Below are 20648 nucleotides of genomic sequence, written 5' to 3'. Positions count from 1 at the left end.
GAAGAAAACAAAACCTGTGTTTGCTAAAGGATGAACCAGAGTGAGGTAGAAAGCAGGTTCTGGATGCCAGGCCTGGACAGAAATCCTGAGCCCTGTCACTTCCTAGCAAAAATCCCTCAGCTCACTATACTTCAGCTTTCGAATCTATAAAACAGGGACAATAATAATATTCCCACACTGGGTAGAACTCAACAAATGTAAGCTTTAAAAAATAAGGCGGCCTCGAGGCAGCGGGCCCTCCCTTGGCAGAGGGTGCCAAATCCTGGGCTGAGGAAAGAGGGCAGCCTGTGAGAGTAAGGTCTGCAGGGACTACAGCTCCCAGCACGACCCTGATGGAGCGGGGCGCGATGGGAGTTGTAGTCCTAGCCGGCTAATTACACCCTAGGATGCAGTCGGCGGGGTTGCCCTCCGCATCCCAGGCCTGAACAGGTATTCACACTTTGTTCCAGGTTGGCTCTAGCAATGGACAGAAGCATTCTCTTGTCGGTAGTCTCCCTACATCCCGAAGAAGGTTATCATCATTCCCATTTCACAGAACAGGAAACTGAAGCTCAGAGAATGACCCACAGAGAGGAACCAAGATCTGCTGACCTTAGAGTCTTTGCTCTTTGTATGTAGATCCCTGACACCTCTCTCTCTCTTTCTCTCTCACTCTCTTGCACACACACACACACACACACACACACACACACACACACACACAAATTCCAAAGCTGAGGGAGGGGAACAAACTCTCCGCGAAGCAAAGGGTCTTTGAACGGTCACAGGCTCGTATTATCTTTCCTATTTAGTCACTCATCCAAGGTCACACAGGTACCAAAGGGGTCGCCTAAGGGCGACCCTGTAAGCCTCGCCCTTGCGCGCCCTTTGCGGCCGGACACTGAGTGGGCGTGGCCGAGACACGCTCCGCCTCCTTCCACCCTCCGCTCCCTCGCTCTTGGTGCAGTCCAGGTACTTCCATACGTGCGCGGGAGCGAGGGTGAAGTAACGTTGCTGCTGTAGACCCCGCGCGCGCGCGCGCGCGCCCGGGTGAAGAGGTCCGTGGACCGTTCCACTGCGTGGAGCCAAAGGGGGGACCGCGGGCAGGCGGCGCTCGGGCCGCAGCAGGACCAGGACCCCGGGCTGCAGCGGGAGCAACGCGCCGGCCGCCCGGTGGGGTTAGAGCCCCGCCGCGGCCCCAGGTAACGCACGGCCTGGACCCTGGGCCGTGCGCCCCAGGCGCAGGGCCAGCGAGGATGGAGCGATAGGGGGCGGCAGTGGGCTGGCAGTGTAGCGCAGGGACCTCCAGCGAGGCCAGAGTCCGCCGGGCTGCGTCCGCTGGGCGGGAGCTTGCAGTCCTGGGACTCTGGGTCACCGCCGCTCCGCCCGCTGTCTAGTGTTCCCGTACGGGGAGCCCCTGGGAACTACAACTCCCAGAGTGCCCTGCGCTCCACGCATGCTCCGATCGCAACCCCTGGCGAGTCCCGGCTAGAGCTGGAGCCCCCGAGTCCCGGACAGAGCTGCAGTGCTTTGGCCTCCTTAGGGCTGCCCCAAACACTTTACCAGCGCTCCTTGTCCCAGCTGCTGGGGATCCAGCGCGACTCGAACCTTGCCCTGGGGCTGCCTCGGGTCGGAAGAACAGACCACTGCACGCCAGCGGCGTGGGTACTGCTTTGAGGGTAAAGGAAGGCGCGGGGGCTCCAGAGGGTCTGTGTCTTGCCCAAGGTCACACACTCCGTTGCCTGAGGGCTATGAAGCCCGAGTCGAGATGGGGCCGGGGTAAGAAAGACGATGTGGGTGTAGGAAGCTGGCCTTGTTGGAGGGAAAATGGGGAATTCAGCTGGACTCATCTCCCGGGAGCTGCCAGGCGTCCACATTCTTGGAGCCCCCGATTTTCATCTCTGGATGCTGTGGTGACCCATACCCGCTCCTTCCTTTGCGGACCCTATGGGTTCCACGGGTGACAGCTATAGCAGGGAGGGAGTCAGAAAGGGGATCCCCTCCCGTTGCCCTACCCACAAAGCTCACACCCTTCAAGCGCACGGTGTCTTCCAGTACCGTGGAAAATGAGCACACAGTGGAAGCCACTGTTGACTCACAGTCACCCCTATTTTCACTGGACAAACTGTGAGCCTCACAGAGGTGGCAGCTTTCTCATAGTCTAGGTGGCTGGCTTCTGAGGCACTGCACTTAACCATCCGTATCTGCTGCCCTCTCAGTAGCCTGTAGGAGATGAACAGCAGTGCTGCACACACTAAGTGCTCAGGAAATGTCATCTGTCACTACTGTTGTCATCATCCTGGTTTTACAGAAGTGAGACTGAGGAAGAGAGAGGCCACATCACTGACCAAGACTCAGAGCTGGGGCCAGAGTGCTGCAGCCTTGAACCGGGACCTAGGAACACCTTTATAGACAGGCCACCCTCCGCCATATGCATAAACAGCCTCTGCTTTTTAGGGCAACCGAAGTTTGGGGCTCAGGTATGTTCAAGCCTGCCCTAAGCAGCAAGGACTTGGCAGAGTGGGGCCCATCAACCCCTACCCTAGTGTGTGAGGCTCACGTCTGATGCTCTGGGGTAGCTGGGAGGTCTGTGTCCTGAGCTGGCTTTACCAGGCTGTGCTGTGTGTTCCTGGACCATCCCTCAATCTCTGTGTTCTGCCAGCTTCACTTGGGAAGGCTGCTGGGCCCTGCATCTGGAGGAGGGCTTGAGGGGTCTTAGAAGAAAGGAGTGGAGTACTTTCTGACACCTGATGGAGGGAAGGAGGCAGCCAGCTATCCAGGGTTTTAGGTAGGCAGGTGGAATAGGGGAGGCCTCAGCAGGATCCATCTCTTGCAGAGTCCTGGGGTGGAAGCTGGAATGTAGGTAGAATCCAGTACTTTGCCTTCAAGGGACCAGGGTTCAAATCCTTCTCTGCCATTCTTCCAGTCTGTGATCTGGAGAGGCTTTTTCCCCAAGGACATCTGTGCTTTTGATTATTGGACACCTGGAGACCCTGTGTTGGCATTTGCATTGCATGAACCAAACTTAATGTTAGCTTAAAATGTGACCCATGTTTGCTCCTTCATGGCTATGTAATGGTGGGTAAGTCATGTCCTCTTTTGCCCAAGCTTCCTCATCTGTAAAGTGGAGCACACACTGATACCTAGCTTTAGGTCACTGGGAGGACCAATGAGATGATCAGGGTAGGATTTACTCAGATCATGCAGGAGACTCCAGAACTCTGATTTCTCCACAGAACTTCATGGGAGGTACTTGGCCAAGAGTGAGCCACCCCCATTGGTCATTTCTGGAGCTCCCTGGGCCACACTTCTGGGAACTGGGTCAAGGGGAATCATTTCCTGAGCCATTTTCTTCATCTGTAAGATGAAAGTAACAGAACCTGCCTTCAGAAGGGTAGGGGCAGGGTGGGGTGATGAGGGTGAGGCACACAGTAGGTATATAGGCCACGGGCCCACACTGGGGTTCCAAAGCAGAAGATTCATCGATGAGAGGAAAGTCCAGATTCCTGACTTCCCTGGGAAATTGGGTAAAATTAAGCCTCCTTCCCGCTTGCTCCAGAGTGATTTTGCATGTGCCCAGGAAAGTTTTTCAGGTTAGGGTTAGAGTGGACATGTTATTGGCCAGAACTCCTGATTTCTCCACAGAACTGCATGGGAGGTGCTTACCCGAGAGTGAGCCACCCTTATCGGTCATTTCTGGAGCTCCTTGGGCCACACTTCTGGGAACTGGGTCAAGGGGAGTGGGAGACGTGTTATTGGCCTCTAGTCCTGTGGTGGAAAACTTGAGGGCTGTGGGGATTTGCTGAGGGTGTCTCAGGGACATAAACCAGAGGGTCACGTGTGAGATAAGGCAGGATGAAGATTTCCTGGCCCTGAAGCATTAGGGGCAAGGAAGAGCAACCCAGAGCTCCTTCCTTGGACATCCACCGTCCAGTGTGAGCCAGGCCCTGCTGGGGGTAGAAGGAGCAGCCCCATGAGATGCCTTCTGCTGTCCTGATGCGGTGTGATAATAGGCGTGCTATGTATTGTAGAAACCAGGAGACAGGTCGGGAGAGGCTCCAAGTAGGCAGCATTTGAGCTGAACCCCTAAGGTTGAGCCGAGTTTGGCCACAGGTGAGGAGGGGATGTTGAGGACACTTTAGGCAGAGAGAATGGGACAATCAGAGCGCTCGTTTCTTCAAAGGAGTAAGCAGATTATGGAGTAGTAACTGGAGTCACTTCCTGTGTGGTCTGGTGTCTGACTCTTGCGACCCCATGGACTGGAGCCTGCCAGGCTCCTCTGTCCATGGGATTCTCCAGGCAAGAATACTGCAGTGGGTTGCCATGTCCTTCTCCAGGGCATCTTCCCGACCCAGGGATTGAACCCAGGTCTCCTGCATTGCAGGCAGATTCTTTACCAACTGAACTATGAGGGAATCCCAGAGTGTTAGTCACTCAGTTGTGTCCAACTCTTTTCGACCCCATGGACTGTAGTCTGCCTCTGTCCATGGAATTCTGCAGACGAGAGTAGTGGAGTGGGTACATTTCCCTTCTCCAGGGGATCTTCCTAACCCAGGGATTGAACCTGGTTCTCTCTCCATGGCAACCCATTCCAGTCTTCTTGCCTGGAAAATCCCATGGACGGAAGAACCTGGTTAGGCTACAGTCCATGGGGTCGCAAAGAGTAGGACATGACTGAGTGACTTCACTCACTCACTCCTGCATTGCAGGCAGATTCTTACCATCTGAGCCTAGTAAGGATTCCCACACTGTGGCCTCAGGCAAGTCGCTTCCCTTCCTTGAGCCTCAGATCCTCACCTGTAAAATGAGATTACCCCTGTGGTGTCTCAGTGAAGGCTGAATGTCAGTGCACTTAAAAATGCTGAATCCTCTCAGGCAAGGAGGAGATTACTGAGTGAGACATGAAGTGATCATGACAGGACTGCGTGCAAATCAAGTGGCATGAAGTGAAGGTCAGGGTGCATCTAGGCCTGAATTCAAAGATAGGGAAGTTCAGCACAAGCTAGAGACTTCACAGCTTCCTGTAAGAGGTGAGATGGGAGCCAAGCTTCAAGGGGCAGAGCAGAGGAATAGATTGGTAGAAGGGAAGAGAGAGGCAGGGAAGGCCAGAGGGAGCACAGCCATGTAGCTGTGGGAGAGAGGCTGGGGAGAAGTGAGCCTGAAAAGTTTGGTGGGGGAAGCTTGTCTTGTTAAGCACAGCCCTGAAAGCTAGGCATTAGGGAGCCATTGCAGGTTCTACCCCTATCCAGGCAAGCAGGGGTTGGTCTGTGTAGGCACTTTGAGTGTAGGACAGATTTTCTGATTGCTTTTATGGAGTGATGAAAAAGGTTGGAAGGGATTTAGGGGGAGGGAGAGTTGCTGTTAAGGGGATGGTTAGAGAAAGGCAGCCCCATTTATCCTCATGCACCCATAGTTTAATTGTGATGGAGAGAGTTTGGGATTCCAGGTAATATCTGTAGCATGCCTCCTGAATTTGATCTCTCGTCCCTGCAGGTCTGCAAATAGCACCTGGGTACCATTTTCAGTTTTTGTGTTGCTGGCTGCACATCCACAGTATGGTGTCAGATTGTTGCTGCTCTAAACATTACATGGATAGGCATGTCTGTTCCCCAGACTTCCTTCAGAGTTGTTTCTATTGGATGCCTCTAAAGGAACAGAAGTTTTAATGACTGGAAATCCTTAAGACATACTGTTTTGCAGTAATTTTCTCTAGAATTTTCAGTAGGTTATACAGAATATATATATATTTTTTAACAGCAAATATACAAAAGCATATCGAATTAAAAATTTTCCCTCCTGGCCCAGTGCTCTCCTTCAGTTCTCCATGAGGGCAGTTATTCAGTCTCCTGTATACCCTTCCAAAAATATTCTATTCTGATACCGAATATATCCTATTTTAAAAAACATTGATACTGCTACCCTCAGTTCAGTATCTTTCAGTTTTGAAATCTGGGGTTATGAAATATACCAAAGCAGCAGAGAAAATCACACACAGGCACACGCCCAGCAGCCCCACTACACAGGCTTAGCAGATGTTTTAACATTCGTGCTGGTATCTCGTGTAGGGCTGATTCGGAGGTAGCCCTGTGTCAGTGCAGCTCCATCTAGAAGAGTCTAGTTATGGATTATGTGTGTAGTTTATATTAGGCCTGTTCCCAGCTCTTGAATATTTTAAATATTATTGATTTCTCTTTCCCCCCCCCCCCATCGATATGGAGGTAATACCCCATTTTGTATAATGTCCCCAGGCAGACATGGAGGCAAAGGGGAACGAAGCTAGGCTTTGTCTTGGATTCAAGCTTCCCCTCAGCAGTGTGACCTTGGGTTAATGACGCCCCTCTTGATGTTCTTTACCTTTGTAAAATGGGCAGGTTGTAATAATCCGTCTCATAGGAATATTGTAGAAAACTAAAGACTTCATTGGTTTTAGTTACACTATCCACCTAGGCAAGGAGCTCTCCTACGCCTCGCCTAGAGCAATTAGAGCGCAGGTGGCCTGGAGAATTCCATGGACCGAGGAGACTAATGGGCTACAGTCTAGCGGCTTGCAAAGAATCGGACAGGACTGATGGATTAACACTTCCTTTTCACGCCTCCTACTCTAGCTTCAAACTGTTCCCCGCCCCTTTCCCTGGCCACGCTAGGGGCGGGCCGGTTAAATGTGTTTGTGACGTCAGCGCGCGCCGGGCCAATCTCCCTTCCCTGTAAGCGTTATTAGCTTATTTGCATGCATTGCCCTTTATTGGTTCGTTGAGCAAGCCAGGCCCGCCCAACTATTTAAAGTCACCGCGCAGTATAAACAAGAAGATGCGGAGCGGCCAGGCCATGATGTCATCGCGGCGCAGTAGCTCTCAGAGCTGACGTCATCTCCGGGGAGGTTGCCGGGCCAGGGCTGTTAGAGCCTTCCTAACCACTCAGGCTGGCTTAAGGGACGCTCTTGCCCCGTCGAAGGTCTGGTTCATTGCACTTCAGTGTCCCAGGCGCCGCCCGCGGCTGAGGAGGGAACCATGACACAGTAAGTCCGGGCTGCGGCTCTCCCGGCGGGACCCGTTTCTCGGGCAGGGAGACAGAACCTCAGAAGCATGAGTGATTCGCGAGTTTGCATAGCAAGTTAGAGTTGCAGCCAATTTGTCTTACCCCCGTAGAGGGTCTTCCATCTTTAGGTCAGGCCGTGTGGCCCCGCCCCTTGCTTGTGATGGCTGCGGTCACTTTAAGTGAGGAGGTGGGGCCGAGAAGGAGGTTTTTAAAAAAAAAAAAATTGCCCTCAAGATGGCGACCCACTAATCACGTGCCGAGTCCCGGCGGGTGATTGGCTCTTGGCACCCCCGGGGGGAGGAGCTCTTGACAAGGGGCGGGGCCCTTGCGGGCAGCTGCCGGCTACTGTTTGCCGGAACCTCCCGGCGCGGCCCCGCGAGTCCCCCTCCCGCCCGGCGCGCGACCCCGCCGCTTCGAATGTTGTGAATCAAATGTGGGGTTTGTTACATTCCGCTGGCGCCGCGGACAGTTCTTAAAGGGCCAGCCGCAGGCAGCTGCGCAAACCCGGCCGCGTCCTGCACTGCCTCCTGCTTCCCAAGGGCCTGAGGTGGCCACGCGTGGGCCTCGCGAGGCAGACGGTCGGCGGACGGACAACAAAGAGGGCCCCGGAAGGATCCGGACAGCCCCCGGACTAGGGGGTGGGGAAAGGAGCACATTGTTCCGCAGGGCGGGGGCTCTTAAAGGGTCCAGGCAGCATACTCCCACCCCCACCTCCGCCCCCTGCCCAGCTTGGCCGTTCTAGATCGGGAACAAAGGAGTCACGGTGTGGCCGAAGGTGAGTCGGGGACTGAGCCCCCAACTCCCGATTTCTGTATCCCTAGAACTCCTGCCCTCCTTCCCCTGGGACTGGGTATTGTGATCTAGCTGGCTCTGCAGGAGTTAATCACGGGCAGTCCGGAGTGGGGACTGCGAGGCCTCTAGAATCCGGGACCCCTCCCCACCCCCAGCGCCCCCCAAGGCCAGGCCGAGTCTCCTTCTCCAGAGGCTGAGCGCTGCGGTTGGAGAGGAAGGAGCCGCCCCCTCCCCCTGCAGCCGCCACTTCCTTTGTTGTTGCTTTTGTCTCACGCCGAGCACATGGTCCGGGATCCTCGGCTCTTAAAGTCACAGCGCTCTGGCCCCGACGCCGCAGTCTGGCCTCTCGTCCCAGATGTTCCTCTGAGCACAGCACAAAGGAGTGAGAAGGGGGTGCGGGAGGCCCCGCTCCGGGCGAGTATCCGTACCACGGCCCCTCCCCCACGCCTGTCCCCTTTCCCAGGGAGGGTTGGTTGAGGAAGCTCCTCGAACCCCTCTACCTGCGCCTGGCCCACATTGAGGAGGGGCTTGCCCTTTAGGGACACTGGTTTCCTTCCCCTGTAATGTGACCACCTGGTTTCTTGCGTCTTGCTTATTGTGGCTTTATTTGGGAGCTCTTGGAAGGAGAGATTTCCACCCCCATTTTACAGTTGTGGCAACTGAGTCTCAGAAGGGAAGATTTCCTTGACCAAGGTCACCTAGGGAGTCTGGGCTGGCGCACGACTCTTACTTAACTCAGAGCTTGGTGGTCCTGCCCTCAGCTGCCACCAGACACCACAGTTGGGTAGCTTTGCTTGTCTTCCAGGCAGTGTTGGGCCCAGCATGCCTCTTTTGGGGGGCTGGTGGGAGGGAGTAGGGAGGGGTGCTTTTCAGCCTACCTCAGTCTGCTCCTGTCCTCAGGGCCTCACTTGGCTTATCATCTGCAAAACAGCCCCTATTCCTGCAAACAGCCGCCAGGCCCAAATTATATGTTAGGGTCTCCCTCTACCAGGATGAGGATAGCTGCTTGGGGCACTGAAAGTGCCTGGGGGAGGAGATGGATGCAAGATGCAGTCCCTGTTTCTGGGCAAGATTGGATTTAGGGATGGGACCTTTAGGGCTCTTTTTCAGAGACCTTATTAAAAACCCAGCCCAAAGGACAAGTGGTAGAAGGCAGAGCAGTTAGGTGGTAGCTTTGCTGTTTGACCTTGAGCAAGTTGCTGGCTCCAACTTTGGGCCTCACTTACTTCTCTCCACAATAGGGCTCGTCAGGATGCCTGAAAGAGAAAGCTCTCCTGATCTCCTTTAGGGCCCGCAGTAGAGATTTGGCATTAAGTAATTCTTGAGGGTACTGATGGTAATGGAAGCCAGAGTTGAAGAAGCCTGGGCCTGGGTGACCAGCCAGGACTAAATCTGACCCGCTTTGGCTTTATAGTCTGGAGTAAGTTACTTCCTTTCTTTGGGTCCCAGTTTGCTCAACTGTAAAGTGGGTAAGTTCCCCCTGGGCCATCTCTGTTCCCAGTCAAGAACCAGGGCCCCCTCCTTGCTAGCTGGGGTATTCCCTGAGGGAGCCTGTCTGACTTTCTGATAGTGTAAAGCTCAGCTGATACCTGAGCTTTACAAATCACTGCAGTGGCCTTTGGGGAGTCCTTACCAGTCCCCTGGGAGCTGATTATTGGCCTGTTCCCATTTTACAGATGAATAAGCTGTGGCTCAGAGAGGGGAAGCAAAGTGCCCAGTCCTCAACCAATACTGGCCAGAGATCAGGGCATCATGTGTTAATAAAATGCAAGGGTTGACACTATTACCTTTGGCACCATTGGCCACAGCTAGAGGGCTTCTGTCTAGTGGTTGGATTTCCCAGCTCCTTGCCACTTCCCTTTCCTGCTCTGTGGGCGTTTTTGAAGAGGCTGGCCAAAGCAGAATCCCATGGGCCTGGGCCTCTGTGGTTCTTCACCCCTGAGCCTTGACATTGCCCAGCCTTCAACAAGACAGCATGGCATAAGAGGAGCAGTTGAGGCCACTGCTATGTCCCTGGGCACTCAACTCTAGCTGACTGGCCTTGGATCTCACTTCTCTCAGTGAGATCTCATCCTCAGTGTCTCTACTTCTGAGGGTTGCTATGAGGACTTAACTGGGATGGCACATGGAAAGTATTGTAGTTCTTGTTAATAACTCCCCATCAGCAGGACTGAGGTCTCTCAGGATCCCTGAGGTCAGTTAGAACAGAGGTTCTTAAGCACTGCCTGTGTTATAGAAACTGCTGGGGAATTTGGTGGAATTCTAGGCACTCTTGTTCCCCAACCTTCTTAAGATTCTAACCAAAAATGTCTAGGGTGGGTCAGGAGTTTGTTGTTTCAGTTATTTGGGGGTTTCCTCTGAATCTCTCTTAGGCTATGTTTGCTCGGCTGGATCATCAGCAGGAATCGAGGCTGTGTGCATGTGTGTACACGTGTGTTAGGATGTGCACTTGGGCCACACCAGGGGTTACAGCCCCAGTCACCTGTGGTGGGCAGGCGGGGAATGGGTCTGGGGTGGCCTGGAGAGAAAGCTCATGCTCAGAGTGAGGGAGTCAAGCAGGAATGAGGGACCAGATTTTCTGCTTCACCACACACACGCACACACACACACACACACACACACACACACCACTCTCTCTGAAAGGCCAAATTTTTATGTAATCTCCCAATTTTTAATCATTGGCACTAACTTCACTGCTGCCAGACTGATTACATAGACCTTAGACCTATCAGCTCTCCTGGGTGCATTTACCACATCAGGCCTGCCCTGTGCTGGGTGCAATCTACTGGGCCTTGTCCACCCCTCTGCCAGGTGCTGGCTGGGAGGAGCGTGAATTCCAGCTCTTCCGTGGCCTTGGGCCCTGTGCTGTCTTAGCAGGTAGAGAAGAGTCCCCCCCTTTCAGGCTCATTGTGAAAGTTAGGGCCCATGCACATAAAGCCCAGCGCAGAGGAGAGGAACAAGGAGTTGAGGGGACAGTACACACACTCCTGTGTGAACAGAGAGGCAGCACTTGAGGCTGTGTGTGGAGGAAGCATAGGAGTTGTGTTCTATGGAGGCGGGGTCCCTGCGGTAGGAACAGCCAAGGGCTGGTCCTGCTAGATGTGCCCTTTAGCTTTGCAGGGCCTGACAGATTCCAGAACTTTCCCTGCGAGGGCCTCATTCCAACCTCTGGAGTTAATGCCGCGCCCCCCGCCCCCCCTTACTCCGCAACTTGCCCCACCTGGACCCCAGCTCCTGCCCCGCCTCGTTCCCACTCAGCTTCCTCCCTTAGATTTAGGTTCTTGCTTCCTCTTTTTTCTCAGCAAGCCCTACCTCCCACTTGTGGGCTGTGTTGGGTCAGGTTTGTACAACCCCCTCCAACCCCTTCCTCCTGCCTCAGAGGGCCTGGCTGCATGCCAGACCCACCAGTCCATCAGAGGTTGACTTCCTTTATCGCTTCATTGCGTCTTGCCAAAATTCTTGGCCTGGACCCTTTCCTGTTGGCAGCAGGGTACAGCAAGAGGCTGTAGTCAGCCCACCTCCCCGCTTTGACACTTCCTCTGGCACCTTGAGCAAGTCCTTTCCTGTCTCTGAGCCTCAGTTTTCTCTTCTGCAAAATGGAGCTGACAGTTCCTTCTTTTAAGAGTAGGTGAAGTCTCACTTGGGTGGGCACTGTGGTAACAGATTATGGAAAGAAAGTACACAGTCGACCCTCTTTATCCATGCGTTCACATCCATAGATATAACCAACTGTAGATTGAAAATATTGGGGGGGAAATCCATTAAGTTGCAAAAAGCAAAACTTGAATTTGCCCTTTAGGTAGCATTTACATCATATTTACCTAGCATTTCCATTGTATTAGGTATCATAAGTAATCTAGAAATGATAGTCCGGGGAGGATGTATATAGGTTATATGCAAATATTACACCATTTCACATAAGGGATTATTTAAGCATTCTCAGATTTTGGTATCATGGGAGTCCTAGAACCAGTGCCCCATGGATACTGAGGGATGACTCCTGGCTTGTCTTGGACTGAGAACCCTCAAGGGCAGGAACCAAGTCAGAACCTCTCACATATTAGTAGTGGAAGGAGTATAGTCCTTCTTGAGCCAAGCAGGTGGAAGGGAGGAAGCTGGAGTCCCCTCAGGAACCCCACTACCTGTAGGTCATATTTGTAGACCCTTGCACCATGACAGGGTTCCTTGGAGACCCACCCGGAGGGAGCCTTACACCAGAGCCACCTGGCCTGGAAGCATGTTAGCCAGCCCTCTGGACTCCCTGCAGGCCAAGGCTCTCTCTGGTCTGTCCGTCCTGAACCTCAGCGCCAGGGCACAGTGCTGCCAGGGGAGCGCAGGGGCATGGCGGGCGGCATCAGTGGGCTTCTGGAACCGGGGTGCAGAGGTTTGATCCTCCCTCCCTGACCGCTCATGGAGCAAGGGACTGAACTTTCTGTGCCTTAGTCCCTTTGTTGGTTTGCCTCCTAGGGTCGTGTGCCCTGGCCCAGCCCCTCCAGCCCTCTGCCACCCCTGATGCAACCATGGGCTCTGGCAGTGACTAGGTGGGCACCCTCTGCCCCTGGGGGTCAGCGGCGATTCCCTGCAGGACCCAGCAGCAGCCCGGGCCAGCTCTGGGGAAGGTAGGAGGGAACCTCCCAGTCCTATGGATCCTGGAGCCACTGCCGTGGGGGCTGTCAGCCTAGGCTGGCACAGGGGCCGGGGGCGGTGGGCCCAGGGCCCTGAGCTGTCTTCCTTCCCCAGTGGGTAGTGGACCTTTGGCTTCTTCCGTGCTCTGTGAATGAGCAGCCCCCGTCAGTGCTACTGGGGCCTCCTCTCTGGTGCAGCCCCAGCCGCGAGGGCCCCCTGGCCAGCCCGCCTGCCCAGGATGAGCGCTTCCCCTCCCAGCAGCTGCCACCCCGACCAGCACACCTCCCCGTAGAGGAGCGCCGAGCCTCGGCTCCTGCCGGCGGGAGCCCCCGAATGCTGCACCCAGCCTCCCAGCAGAGCCCGTTCATGGTTGATCTCCACGAGCAGGTAGGCAGAACCCCCAACCCTGCACTCCGCCTTGCCACCCTGGCCTCTGGCAAGTCGGGCCAAGGAGCAGAGGAGCAATACCCTGACTTCACCTTGCTGAACTCATTGCTCCGTTTGGGGAGGCATCTTTAGCCCTGGTGTACAGGTTGGTACATTGAAGCCCAGAGAAGGGAAGGACCTTCCCTGGGGCCACACGGTGGATGAGTGATAGAGCTAGAAAGCCCCTCCTGGGTTCCCAGACGACTCTCTGGGGCTTGGGGCAGGAGGTGGCAGCCGGGTCTACGGTGGGTAGGCCCCAGCTAGAGAAGGGGAGAGAGCTGGCCCGGCGGGACTGTCTCAGCTCGGGGCCAGCCGAGTGGCCTCCCCACAGTTCTGGGTCTCTCTTCTGCAGGTGCACCAGGGACCTGTCCCTCTGTCCTACACAGTCACCACGGTGACCACCCAAGGCTTCCCCTTGCCTGCAGGCCAGCACATCCCTGGCTGCAGCACTCAGCAGCTCCCAGCATGCTCCGTGATGTTCAGTGGGCAGCACTACCCGCTCTGCTGCCTCCCGCCCCCGGTGAGTGAGCACCCGCCCAAGCCTCCTGGTCCGCCTCTAGCTAAAGGCCTCGGGCTTGGGCCTGTAGCAAAACTGAGCTGCACTTAACGGCCCTTAGCCAGGCTGTCTGAATATCCTGGGTTCCAGGCCACAGCCTTGTCCAGAAAAGTGTATGTGTACTCATGTCCAGTGGAAGGGCATTGCAGAGCTCAGGGCTGGCCCTGCATCCCAGGGCCTGCTGTATGGTCTGGAGGAGTCACTGTGGGCCTTCAGAGAAAGATGTCCTGCCTGGGAGGCCTAGGCCAGGGCCAGATGGTCCAGAGGACTTCTTGCTGGGTGGAATTGGCCCTGGCCCTGGTCCCACAAACCTAAGACCCAACCCAGAGCCCAGAAGAATGTTCTCCAGCCTCTGCCCCCTTTCTCTGCAGCTGATCCAGGCATGTACCATGCAGCAGCTCCCTGTGCCGTATCAGGCCTACCCCCACCTCATCTCCAGTGACCACTACATCCTGCACCCCCCGCCGCCAGCCCCACACCCCCAGCCCGCTCACATGGCGCCTCTTGGGCAGTTTGTGTCCCTGCAGACACAGCACCCACGCATGGTGAGTCCCGGCAACGGGTCTGATGCTACAGGGAACGGTGGGTGGGGCGGGGCCCAGGGGACTCCCCTCGTCACTGACTCTGCCAAACCCCACCTCCCCCCCGCCCGCAGCCCCTGCAGCGCCTCGACAATGACGTGGATCTCCGGGGGGATCAGCACCCCCTGGGGAGCTTCACCTACTCCACCTCGGCCCCAGGCCCGACCCTGTCGGCGTCCGTGCCCATGCACTACCTGCCGCACGACACCCTGCACCAGGAGCTGTCCTTCGGTGTGGTGAGTGCCACCCCTGCTCTGGCTTGAGGGTGACCAGGGAGACAGGCCCGTGGCTGACCTGCCCCTGGCCCCCCTCTTGCAGCCATATTCCCACGTGATGCCTCGGAGACTGAGCACCCAGAGATTCCGCCTGCAGCAGCCGCTCCCCCCACCGCCCCCGCCGCCGCCCCCACCACCGTATTACCCCAGCTTCCTGCCCTACTTCCTGTAAGTACCTGCACAGCTGCTCCAGAGCTGGGGGGTGTGTTCTCCTGGGGCCGTTAGTGGTTAGACCCAAACAGGGTCCCACAGAGGTCCCGGGGCTGCTCGAGCCCCCCTACTCCCACCCCCCAGCATCCCCAGTAGACCAGGCCTGCACACTCACACTCCCCAGTAGGGTCTCTGGTGTGAACAGTTCAGAGTTCTGGGCTTGGTTTCATGGTGGGAATCAGGGGAGCCCCCCAACGCCCTCTATGCCTACTTTGGCCCTTGACCCTGGGCCCACATGCTTGTCTCCCACTAGCTCGATGCTGCCGATGTCACCAACAGCAATGGGGCCCACCATCAGCCTGGATCTTGATGTGGATGACGTGGAGATGGAGAACTATGAGGTCCCGTGGAGCCTGGTCCTGGGAAGTGGGGGCCCGGGGGACTTCCAGCCCTGGCCGCCGCTGACTCTCCCCTCCTGCCCGCGTCCAGGCTCTCCTGAATCTGGCCGAGCGGCTGGGAGACGCCAAACCCCGTGGCCTCACCAAAGCGGACATCGAGCAGCTTCCATCGTACCGCTTTCACCCGGACAGTCACCAGTCAGAGCAGACACTGTGAGTGCCCTGGTCTCCTCTTCCAGCCCCCTCCCCGAGCCTCTCTGAGCACAGATAGGTTTCTAATCTCCCGGATGGGGCTTCGTGCCCCGCCGTGAGTCTGCCCTGCCCTCAGTGTGGGGGTGACGCTCTGTGCCTCCTCCCAGGTGTGTTGTCTGCTTCAGTGATTTCGAGGCGCGGCAGCTGCTCCGGGTCCTCCCCTGCAACCACGAGTTCCACACCAAGTGTGTCGACAAGTGGTTGAAGGTAAGGTTCCCATGCTGCTCCCAGGTGTGGGGAGGGAGGAGGGGGACTGGAGCGCTTCCCTCTGCATCCCTTCGGCATCCAGGAGTTCTGGCTCCACTCAGGGAGCCAGGTCCCTACCAGGGAGCAGAAGAGCCTCCGATGGGATGGGGGTTGGGCGAGAGTGGAGTCTTGACATGCGGCTGCTTCTCCCAGGCCAACCGGACGTGTCCCATTTGCCGGGCCGACGCTTCCGAGGTGCCCAGGGAGGCTGAGTGAGGCCCCACAGCCACCCCGGAGAACCCTGCCCAAAGTTCTGGAAACTTGGGGGCCCCAGGGAGGGCGTGGTCCCGGCCTGCCCTGCCGTTCCTGCCTGCCTCTCCAGAGCTGGTGTCAGGGTCAGCCCGAGAGAAGCCCCTGCAATAAGCCCCTGCATTTGCCAAGCTCCAAAGACTCCTTCCCCGTCTGCCCACCCGTCTACCCACCCGGGAGCAGCCTGAGCGCCCGCGACTCAGTCTCTCTCCTGTTTGCCCTCGGGTCTGTCTCCTTTTCCTGCCAGCACTGGGAGCCAGGGTCCATTCCCCTAGTGTGGCCGGTGGAGATCGTTGGCCCCAAGATGGGCAAAGGGGGAGCTGTCCGGGGTCGCCTGGTCTCTTGCACTGAAGTGGCATGCCCTCTGTGCAGGTGGCACTGACAGGCGTGGACAGATGGTGGCAGGAAGCCCAAGTGGGTCCTTCCGCCTTGACCCCAGGCAGACTCAGGCAGCCAGGCCGCTGTGAGGGTTGGGCTGGCTCCCTAGAGGGCCCTCAGCCCAGGCACAACATTCCGGCCGCAAGCCCAGGCTGGGGAGCATCAGAGCCAGTCTCCCAAGCAGGTGGGAGGCAGGCTCTGAGCTGAGGCAGACGGGCCCTCTTGAGAGGGGAGAGTGACCTCCTGTGTTGCTGGTGGCTGCCCTCCCTGGCAGTGACGGTGCCCAGACCCGTGCCCGATCTCCCCTTTCTGTCGTTTTGCATGAACGTGAGGAGCAGCAGTTTTTGTTGATCATTTGGCCCCAAATTGCGTGTAGGATCTGAGGGTGTGGATTTTTAAACAGTCTCTTTTTTTTGGTTTAACGGGGGTATAGGGACCAACCAGGACCAAGTGCCCCGGGGGCAGGGAATGGTCCGTGCTATGCCGCCTGGCCTGCATGCATGTGCACGGCCGGGGCTGGGCCGGGTGGCTGGCGGTCGTGGGTGGGGTTGGGGGGTCTGTGCTCAGCTGATAACTGCCATGCACTGTACTGCACACGTCCCCAGAGCCTCCCGGGACCGGACGCTTTTCAGGGCTTTTCTCCCTCTAGCCAGGACCTGTCTCCCACCTGCCTGGGCGTGTCTCCTCCAAGGAAGTCCCGGGAGGACTGGGTCCGGGGAGGGTGTGGACCCACCTCCAGGGGCCCCCTCCCAGCTTGAGCCCTGCCCTCCAAGGTCTGGAGGAGCCCCCATAGGGTCTGGCTGAGTTCCCCACCCTCGCCCTCGTGGTCCCATTCCTTCTCTTCCTCACCCCCAGCTGGGGTTGCTGCCCTGAACGAACCGCGTGTGGGGCCGGCACATCCTAGCAGGCAGCCCCTGGCGCCTGCTGCCTCAGGGATGCTCCAACCACCCTCGTTCAGCAGCGGCCCTGGCTTCCCGCCACCCCCCAGCCTGCCATGGGGCCCCATCAGCCTGGCCCCACCCCGTGGAGAACCCAAAGTCTTACTGTATATAACTCCAGGTGACATTTCTATATTTATAGCAGTGTTGAAAACCCCACGTTTTACACAGAGAACCACCCTCTCCAACCCCCCTCCCTTCCCCACCCCCAAAAAAGGTTTTCAGAACCCTTTCCAGTTCCTGGGGCAGGCGGAAACAGGCTCACGGATTGTGTGTCGGCTGCAGCAGTGATTCCAGCGAGCAGCTATTGGGGGGGAAACAACATTAAAAAAAAAATCACTTAAAAAAAAAGATTTATAAGACAATTATTTAGGATGTTTGTGATTTGCCGACCTTGCTATAGATGCCATGTTACCAATGATTTCCTGTGGTGGGGGCTTGTCATTGTTTACTGTTTTATTTACCAACTTCTGGCCTAGGCATGACAGTGGGCTTCATCCCCCAGCCCTGGCTGGGCCCAGCACCTGTGTCCTGTGTTAGAAAGGTCTTTTATATATATATATATAGTTACATATATATATATAAACATGTAATTTGGGGGGGCCCTGTTCCTTGCACATTTTACAGTTACCTCATTTTTCCCATGTATGTATTTGAGAAAATGCTAATATATAGAGAAAAAAATGGTTCTTAAAGCTTAAATGTGTGGTTTTTTCCATTCCATTGGATTCACATTGGTTTGTAGCATTTAACATAACTAGTATGTTGTATTATATGTGTATACCGATTGAAATTTTTAACAGATTTGTACTTTTTTTAAAATGAAAGTTGCTAGTTCTGCTTGACCAAGTAGTGCAATCATTATTTTTTTTAATATTGTTGCTGATTTCAGAGGGATATTCACTAATAAATGTATGATGTATATCAAGTATTGCCCAAGCTGCTCTTGGCTGCCTGTGTCCTTACTGTTTTAATGGGAAATAGGGCAGGGGGCATCAGTCTGAGAGTGGGTAGGGGCCCAGGATGAGACAGGCAGAAAAGATTGTTCTTTGCTTTGGAACCTTAGGGAAAATGATCTCTTGATGGAGAGGGGTCTGGAAATAGGGCAGGGGGCATCAGTCTGAGAGTGGGTAGGGGCCCAGGATGAGACAGGCAGAAAAGATTGTTCTTCGCTTTGGAACCTTAGGGAAAATGATCTCTTGATGGAGAGGGGTCTGTGGAGCCAGTTCAGTGATAACTTTGAGCCAATCTGCTTCACAGGCAAACTAGGTAGGATTCTGTTGGCAACTGACAAGATTCCATCTCACCGGTTTGAGGAAGAGAGCACTTCCTAGTCTTGTCATTTACATTCTGGAGGTAGGTTTTGCTTCATCCTGACTAGATCCAACTCGGTCTTGTTGTAAGGAACCAAGGTCTCACTTCACGTTACAACTTTGTTCTGCACAGTGCTTCCTGGTAGCTCTAGCTTAGCTTAGTTCAGTTGCTCAGTCGCGTCCAACTCTTTGCGACCCCACGGACTGCAGCATGTTACACTTCCCTGTCCATCACCAGCTCCCGGGGCTTGCTCAAATTCATGTCCATCGAGTCGGTGATGCCGTCCAACCATCTCATCCTCTGTCGTCCCCTTCTCCTGCCTTCAATCTTTCCCAGCATCAGTCTTTTCCAAGGAGTCAGTTCTTCACATCAGGTGGCCAAAGTATTGGAGTTTCAGCTTCAGCATCAATCCTTCCAATAAATTTGAGGACTGGTTTGATCTTGCAGTCCAGTTCAGTTCAGTTCAGTCACTCAGTCGTGTCCGACTCTTTGCAACCCCATGAATCGCAGCACGCCAGGCCTCCCTGTCCATCACCAACTTCCAGAGTTCACTCAGACTCGGATCCATCGAGTCGGTGATGCCGTCCAGCCATCTCATCCTCTGTCGTCCCCTTGTCCCCCTGCCCTCAATCCCTCCCAGCGTCAGTCTTTTCCAATGAGTCAACTCTTCGCATGAGGTGGCCAAAGTACTGGAATTTCAGCTTCAGCATCATTCCTTCCAAAGAAATCCCAGGGCTGATCTCCTTCAGAATGGATTGGATCTCCTTGCAGTCCAAGGGACTCTCAAGAGTCTTCTCCAACACCACAGTTCAAACGCATCAATTCTTCGGCACTCAGCCTTCTTCACAGTCCAACTCACATCCATACATGACCACAGGAAAAGCCATAGCCTTGACTAGATGGACCTTAGTCAGCAAAGTAATATCTCTGCTTTTGAATATGCTATCTAGATTGGTCATAACTTCTTTCAAGGAGTAAGCGTCTTTTAATTTCATGGCTGCAATCACGATCTGCAGTGATTTTGGAGCCCAGAAAAATAAAGTCTGACACTGTTTCCACTGTTTCCCCATCTATTTCCCATGAAGCCGTGGGACCAGATGCCATGATCTTCGTTTTCTGAATGTTGAGCTTTAAGCCAACTTTCAGTCCAAGGGACTCTGAAAAGTTTTCTCCAGACTCTCAAGAGTTTGCTGTAGTTCAGTGTCTCCTAATTTAGCATCATCTCCATGCAAAAACTTTTTTCTAATTCTAAGTAGAATTATTAGTAATTCTAATAATTTCTGATCTGGAGTCTTGTTAAACCAGCAGGTTATACCCCCATTCCTGAACGCTGTGCTACCATTAGGGAGTTAGAACAGCATGACTGGCCCAGCTGCATTGCATACATCCCCACTCATGGGTCCCACTGAACCTACAAAAATTAAGCTGCTCATCCTCGAGCTCAGTTGGGGACAGAGGGCCTGAGAGCCACCAAAGGGACCAGACTGGTGAGGTGGAACGTTCCTCTTCTCCATGATGGCGTGTGGTATTGCGGGGCTGCCTACTGATTTGTTAGTATGTCAGAGCAGCATGGTTGGGAGCAGGAGCGGCCAGCTGGGGACAGGAGACCTGCTGTGTCTGTGATGTCACCATCTGTGACCTTGGTCAGGGCACTTGTCTTTCAGCCTTTGGATAGTTTGCAAATTAGGGGACAGACTCAGTTGAGTGGTTCCCTAAGTGTTTCAGAGAAAGTCATATGAAACATTAATAGGGTTTGTGTAAAAAACTGCCGTGTGATTAAGTTTGGGAAACTCCGTGTTGAGAGTCAGCTTTCATCACAGGGCTTCTCTGAGCCTTGGCTGTGCTGCTGTGAATCTATAGCAGTGCATATACACTCTGGGCAGCATTTCCTGTGTTGGGCTTCTTTAGCCACATGCAGGTCCAGGTTGCATTCTTGAGCACACTGGGGCATGGTGAACTAGACCAGTGGTAGAAGCTGAGTTCCCAGACTGAGCAAATTGTCAGATGGGGAAGTCTCTAAGCTCCTTTTCAGTATTTCAAAAAGCCTGTAGGAAAGAAAAAAGCACGGATAATAACAACTGATGCAAAAAAAATTTTTTTTGGACAAAATTCAACATTTGTTCTAAATAATAAAACTTTACAAGGTCATCTATACAAAACCTAGAGCTAACATCACCCTTTATGATGTGAAAGACTAGTTGCTTACCAATCCTGAGATCAGGACAGGCAAGGATATCTGCTTTCATCACTTCTATTCAACATACTGGAAGTCTGAGCCAGCACAACAAGGCAAGAAAAAGGAAATGAAATTAGGAATGCAGAAATGGAAGAAATAAAACTAACACTATTTGTAGATGATATGATGAAGACCTATGTAGAAAATTCCAAAGAATCTACAAATACCTAGAACTAAATGAGTTTTTCAGGTTTGTCAGGCTATAACATAAGTAAAC

General features: G+C 54.4%; 1 protein-coding gene across 4 annotated transcripts; it reads left to right on the top strand.

Moving 5' to 3' along the window:
* Positions 1-1074: 1074 nt before the first annotated feature.
* RNF44 (ring finger protein 44) lies at positions 1075-17811 on the top strand. Of its 4 annotated transcripts, none has more exons than XM_052643001.1 (11): positions 1075-1181; positions 12274-12425; positions 12630-12819; positions 13211-13378; positions 13786-13959; positions 14070-14231; positions 14314-14438; positions 14734-14821; positions 14910-15031; positions 15178-15277; positions 15470-17811. In XM_052643001.1, the coding sequence occupies exons 2-11, from the start codon at positions 12319-12321 to the stop codon at positions 15530-15532; spliced, it is 1299 nt and encodes a 432-aa protein (XP_052498961.1). In that variant the 5' UTR covers positions 1075-1181; positions 12274-12318; the 3' UTR covers positions 15533-17811. The 4 variants fall into 4 exon arrangements, with proteins under 4 accessions (XP_052498961.1, XP_052498962.1, XP_052498960.1 ...); XM_052643002.1 differs by lacking the exon at positions 1075-1181 and adding an exon at positions 6966-6994; XM_052643000.1 differs by lacking the exon at positions 1075-1181 and adding an exon at positions 7503-7789.
* Positions 17812-20648: the final 2837 nt, after the last annotated feature.

Source organism: Budorcas taxicolor, chromosome 7, assembly GCF_023091745.1.
Source record: "Budorcas taxicolor isolate Tak-1 chromosome 7, Takin1.1, whole genome shotgun sequence".
NCBI lineage: Eukaryota > Metazoa > Chordata > Mammalia > Artiodactyla > Bovidae > Budorcas > Budorcas taxicolor.
Note: the sequence above shows the minus strand (reverse complement) of the source record. Positions and strands in the feature narration are given on the sequence as shown.